This window comes from Cololabis saira, chromosome 3, assembly GCF_033807715.1.
Source record: "Cololabis saira isolate AMF1-May2022 chromosome 3, fColSai1.1, whole genome shotgun sequence".
NCBI lineage: Eukaryota > Metazoa > Chordata > Actinopteri > Beloniformes > Belonidae > Cololabis > Cololabis saira.
In genome coordinates this window covers 28,356,207-28,362,436 of record NC_084589.1, presented here as the reverse complement: position 1 = coordinate 28,362,436, position 6,230 = coordinate 28,356,207, and the positions used below count along the sequence as shown (strand labels likewise).

The window sequence follows — 6,230 nt, the reverse complement described above, 5'->3', positions numbered from 1 at the left end:
CATCAGTGCAGTCACACCAGCTCCCGACCACAGCACAGGTGCACCATCCGTAGTTCATTTCCTTTAATTCACATTCGACATTGCTTACAATTGTCTTGTGAACCTGCCATCCCACAGCTCCTCAGGGATACAGAACTGCTTTCACGTTTTCTAAAATGGTGTGATGAGCTGTATGAGTGGTTTATTGATACAATATTCTCTGTATACGCTCTACTGGAGGAGATCCAGAACACCCTTGTGACCCTGAGTGAAATTGAAGAGGGTTCAGAAAATGAATAGGTGGAAGCTGGTGTTTATATGCTGCCATCTTGTGGTCAGATAGCGTCATGACACAGAAACTATTATGTCCAAGTATTGTACCGTATATGTGGTGTATGCCTACTGGCTTCTGTAAAGCGGTATGCAACTATATTTTTTTGTGTTGTTTTTTTTTTCTCTACAAGCTCTCACCGTCAGATAAAATGAGAAGGGGGGCTCAATTTGGCCGGTGGAAATTGAGCTCAACCAATTATTCCATGGGCCAGACCAGATATCAGTACCACTCAAAGTCACAAAACTTGCTTATAATTTTTGAAAATATCCATGTCTGTAGATATTTTGGTATGATAATCCTTCCTGAGTGGCAGCTGTATCATCCTGTATTTGCATGATAAAGACCAGTTTGTGACATTAGTGGCTGTTATAGTTTCATAGGAGCCCAATGATGCTCTTCTAGTTTAAGGCTCACAATCACCTGCAACAATGATATAGTATGGGGTATATTATACACTTCCTGAGTCCTTATGGTCCTTTGAGTATTCCAGTTTTTGTGTGTCTGTTGTTCCTAGATGACACAGGGATAAAAGATATATCATTTAGGCAAAAATTGTGTTAAAATGTGTGTTGTTTATAGTTTAAACAGCTGCAGTGACCTCTATGTTGGTCAGAAAGATTCACATCTTAGCTTGAATGAATGCTTAGAAGGTTCCCTTTAAAATGATACCAAAGACAATATTGTGAAACATTGACAGATATCCTGTATATGAGTCTAAACCAGGATATGCACCAGCATCTAAAATGTCATTTTCTGAAGGGGGTGGGTAACTTCATGAGCTGATAACTATGATACATCTGCCACTCAGGAAGGTTATCATACCAAAATATCATCTACAGACATCACAAGTAAGTTTGGTCACCTTGAGTGATACTGACAAATGAAATTTGGGGTTCTGGCCCATGGACTATTACCATGAATGTACTTCACGGCCATCTTTGTGATGCTACTTTTCTGAAGCTATCAAATACTGACGCCCTGCGGTTAAACATGGAATTACACGTAAACTAGCTGCATTTCTTGTGATTACAGCCACTCTGGGTATATAACCCACCAAAAGTGCTAGATTATAATATACGTGCGTGTCGCTCTCTCCACACACACACGCACGCGCACTCTAAAATCAGCATGACAAATGGTAATAAAACAAAACAGAGCAGCTGTCACAGTTGAAAAAGAAAAAACCGTGGACAATTCTGATAATTTCATAGAATTTAAATTTAATAGATGTTTTCAGAAGACCGCAATAGGAGACAAAAATGCATACAACTGCAAAGTCTCAAATGCAAGGCTATTGTTGGATTGTAAGTTACCAAATACACTTTGTCGTGCAATGTTGTATCGCTTTAAAAGACGGGTGTGTCAGTCACTGAGAAAAAAAATGTAACATCGGACCCAAACATACACAGTAAATCAAACTAACAATGACATTAGCTAAAGCCACTGAGGTGTGCTGTGTGAATTAAGATCATTTTCACTGTTAAGTTACTGTTAAGTGACAAATACAACAAAGTACTTCAACTTTACCATAAAACATGTGAATAAATCAGCAATGTATTGATTAACTCAATTTAACGAAAGAAAGTTTTACAGGAGACAGTACTAACTTTATGGCCTTAACATGGTTAAGGTTGTGTGTGTTTTTAGTTTAAGTAAGACTGATGACAAAGACCAGGTGATAGCTTTGGAATGGTCCTCAGGCACACCATTAAAGGTAAGGTACAACATCTTGACTGTAAGAGATTTTAGATCTTTCCTGGGAAGCTTCCGTTCTCTATCTGCTCATCCCATTTACCCACCTGCAAGAGACAAAAAATTACTTTAAACTTGCATCTCAAATAGTTATCAGTTTAAAAACAAATTTTACAAGTTTCACATCAATAATCACAACATTATGAGCAAGGATGGTTATTCTTGATTCTGGAAACAATGTGAGTCAAAATAGTCTTGCACACGTTCTGTTATATGAAAACGGCTTTGAAATATCAAATGCAAAAATTCTGCATTCATATTATTCTTACAAATAATGTTACAGTTGAAAGTTTAAGAGCATTACAATAACTGTATGGTACAACAGGGACACAGAGGACAGTGTGTACCCTATTCGTCAAAAAACCTCAATGTTCTAAAAGTAATATTTCAAATAACTTCCCAGGAATCTTTATGAACAAAGTATGAATTGACTGGTAGAGTTGTAATACTAAAACTTACCCAGCTCATAGGGCAGAGGCTCTTGTAAACCCTCTGGTACCAGTCACAGGGTGATGCATCCTGGCCTTTGGCTGTCAGAGCCTTGTTGCATCTGTGAAAATCTGGAGCAGATAAAAGGTTAAGTTAAAGTTAAGTTGAGACACAATATGCAAATACCAAAGAAGATGTATGCCCAATACCAGCAGAACTCACAGCTCAACTCAACTATTATTATCATTAAGTATTAAAGTTTGTGATTAGTAAAAAAAAAATAGTTACTCAGCTCAAGTATTTTTTTAATTTCGCTGTGAGAATTATAATCCTAAAAATAGATTTTGAAATAATCGGAAAAGTATGCGTGCCACGAGCCAACCTGCTTTAATGAAAAGGTCAAACTAGATATACATTACAGGTATTGAGTTGCAAATATATCCAGATTGCTACAGGGATTCTTAAATTACTACAACCTTGAACTACACATTTAGCAATGTATCCATCATCAAAATGGGAGTTTATCCATTTGATAGTGTAACTAGACAATGCAGATATCTGTATACTGTTTAAACAGTTCCAGTGAAAAGTGTGGATACTTTACGTATTCACCTGACTGGTACCAACGTAGTGGCATTTCTCATATAGCTTTCGAATAATCTGGCGACTTATTTAACCCTCCTGTTGTCCTCGGGTCACAATGACCCGCCACTGTGTTAAAAAACAACCCAAAATCATTTAAACTATATTTTTTTAAATTGAAACTTAACTTCCCCAGCTAGAGCAAGTAAGAGGAAGAGATGTCAGTTCTGCCCTCAAAAAAAGGACTATACTGTGTGCTGCAGGTGTAATAAATATATCTGCAAAGGCTGCACTTGCATGCTGCCCTATATGTGCTAATTAGTTCAATGGGATATGTTATATTGTAGTGGCCACTGAGTTAAGTGGACAAACAGCAACATGGCAACAAATGCAGTTTCTCTCAAATTACCCGAGTTTTGGGAGCAGAATGCTAACGCTTGGTTTGCTCAGGCAGAGGCGCAGTTTGCACTGAGAGAAATTACGGCGGACAGCACCAAATACTACTATGTAGTAGCAGCTCTTTCAAACTCAACTGCGGCGAGGGTGGTGAGTCTCATTGAATATCCACCGGCAGCTGACAAGTATGACACCTTGAAAGCGAATCTGAAGGAGACGTTTGGCCGGTCTGAGTCTGAGCGCGTTCGCCAGCTGCTTTCCCTGCCTGGCCTTGGTGACTCGAAGCCCTCTGAACTGATGGATCACATGCTGGCTCTGCTTGGCGACCACCAGCCATGTTTCCTTTTTAAGGAGCTTTTCCTGCAACAGCTCACTGACTATGTCCGAGTGGCCACTACAATATTTCATATTTTTGTATTGTACATTGTCTAAAATTGTTCACTGGAGAAAAAAAAGGAACAGAGTCATTGGGATGAATAAAAATGCATTCAAAACTCCTTTTTGCATTTTTTTTTCTTTACCTATAAAAATACAAATGAAGAGGGAAAACTTAAGCATTCACGCATTTTGTGATGGGTGACAAGTTGTTTCTTCAAGCAATATGAAATGTGGTGTTTAAAATTCAATAAAAAGTCCTTATAAATGTTTTTTTTTTGAAGACCGGTCATTTTGACCCGGAGGACACGGGTGTATTCAGAAAATGAGGACAATAGGGGGGTTAAAGTGAGCGTGTGTTAACCCTTGTGCTGTCTTTGGGTCAAAATGACCCAATTCTTCAATCCTTCTTTCCTCCTTCTCTCTCCTTCCTTCTTCCTTTCCTCCTTTTATTCCTACCCTCCCTTTCGTCATCCGTTCCTTTATTACCTTCTTTGCTTTTCCTTCCTTCCTTATTTTCTCCATTCCTTCCTTCTTCCCTCCCTTCTTTCTTTCCTCCATTCCTTCTTCCCTCCCTTCTTTCTTTCCTTTTTCTCCCTTCCTTCATTCCTTTTCTCCCTTCTTTCCTTCCTTTCTCCCTTCCTTCCATCTTCTCTCCCTTCCTTACTACCTTTCCTATTTCCTTCCATCTTTTCTACCTTCTTTTGTACAGACTCACCCGGCACTTTAAAACCTCATTTTGTAAATTTCTGGTCTACATTTTATTTTATTGTCTATACATTTTATCTGTTATATATTTGTTTTTATAATTGTATTGTGTTGCACCAATCACCATAACAAATTCTTCGTGTGAAAAATTGGCAATAAACCCTTTTCTGATTCTGATTCTTTCCTCCCTTCCTTACTTGCTTTCCTACTTCCTTCCTTCCATCTTTTCTCCCTTCACCCTCCCTTGACCCAAAGACAGCACAAGGGTTAAACCGATCGTGTCCTCACCCAGGTAGTTCTGGAAACAGTTGCGGGTCTGGTTCGTGTTTGGAAACCGGGCGTCAAAGGGAGCCGTCCTGTAGTTCTTGATCTTGTCATCGATAGTATCAGACATATTGGTGTTTTTCAGTCAGACGTCCAAAAGATGCTGAAAGACAAACACAGTCTTCTTTAGAGACAAACACAGTCTTCTTTAGAGACAAACACAGTCTTCTTTAGAGACAAACAGTCTTCTTTAGAGACAAACACAGTCTTCTACATCAACAACACCAGGGACGTGACCGTCAAGGTTGTCCAGCTGAGACACGAAACAGGAACCTTTCCAAAGCCTCTCCGTGTTTGCAGATGTATTGCAAGGCATTTCTCACATTTACAATAAATATGGGAAAAAAATGTTTAAATGTTAAAGTTTAAAATAGATTGAACTCTTGATAGAAACAAACGCCGGGTCGGTGCTAGTTAGCATAGCTCCTGCGAACCTTCATACAGGTCACTCACACTGCTTAAGACGAAACACACTGAAAACAAATTAAACCCATCACTGTTCCTGTATCTTTAAAGACAAAATAGACAAAAACCAACAGCTCAACACGTTAAAAAAACCACGTTAACCTTGTTAGATCCGTCCCCGGGTGCTAACCTTGAAGTGCTGCTAGCTGCGTCCTCGGAAACAAGAGCTTCCTCCGGATGGCGCAAAGGATTGTGGGTAAAATAAAAGCCTCAATTTTCGAGATTAAAAATGAATAATATTTAGTTATCCGTTAAGAACGGTGTGTTTTTATTATCAACTAGTATTTATTGATTGATTGATTTAATTGTTTATTTCGAACACATAAGGGAAAAATATTACATTTTAAAACATACAGAAAAAAAGCAACAACAACAAAAACGTAATATAGCCTACAGACCTACAGACAGGGGGGAAAAAAAGTGTCCGAAAAGGAGCAGGTAGAAGTAAAACTTATTTAACCCTGCCCCTTTGTTACCTCTATTATAAATTAAACATAAATATTAATAATAAATAGCTGCTAATTTGCACTATTAGGCTACAGATTTTCCCATTGGTTGTGCCTTTGCACCTAACCAGCTAACAAACACAATCTTTCCACACAATCATAACTCCTCCTCAATCAAATAACTTCCCAGAAATTCCTTTTTGTACCGTTTTTTAAATTGATTTATATTTGTACATTGCTTCAACACATCACCCAACCCATTCCATAGATCCACTCCAACCACTGAGATACACATGCTTTTCCTGTCACATTGTTTTTTTAAATTAAATTTTCCTCTGAAATTATAACCCCCCTCCCTGTCACAAAACATTTTCTGTAAATGTATTTATTTATTTATGCCATTCCTTGCTGAAATCGTCACTGTTTGACTTAAATTGCAA

The 6,230-nt window shown here is 38.3% G+C and overlaps 1 protein-coding gene across 2 annotated transcripts; it reads right to left on the bottom strand.

Moving 5' to 3' along the window:
- Positions 1 to 1,513: 1,513 nt before the first annotated feature.
- Positions 1,514 to 5,532, bottom strand: LOC133434252 (cytochrome c oxidase subunit 6B1). 2 transcript variants are annotated; one of them, XM_061717042.1, is made up of 4 exons: positions 5,475 to 5,532; positions 4,844 to 4,982; positions 2,525 to 2,625; positions 1,514 to 2,112 (listed from the first exon to the last, which is right to left on the bottom strand). In XM_061717042.1, exons 2-4 carry the CDS (start codon positions 4,947 to 4,949, stop codon positions 2,059 to 2,061), a joined length of 261 nt encoding a protein of 86 aa, XP_061573026.1. In that variant the 5' UTR covers positions 4,950 to 4,982; positions 5,475 to 5,532; the 3' UTR covers positions 1,514 to 2,058. The 2 variants fall into 2 exon arrangements, with proteins under 2 accessions (XP_061573026.1, XP_061573027.1); XM_061717043.1 differs by having other exon boundaries at positions 5,447 to 5,527.
- Positions 5,533 to 6,230: the final 698 nt, after the last annotated feature.

Coding starts and splice junctions, on each gene's coding strand:
- LOC133434252 (XM_061717042.1), bottom strand. CDS start 4,949: ATGTCTGATACTATCGATGACAAGATCAAGAACTACAGGACGGCTCCC. Junction 2,626..4,843: donor CTGTTTCCAGAACTACCTGG/GTGAGGACACGA, acceptor TATCTGCTCCAG/ATTTTCACAGATGCAACAAG. Junction 2,113..2,524: donor GCCTCTGCCCTATGAGCTGG/GTAAGTTTTAGT, acceptor TGTCTCTTGCAG/GTGGGTAAATGGGATGAGCA.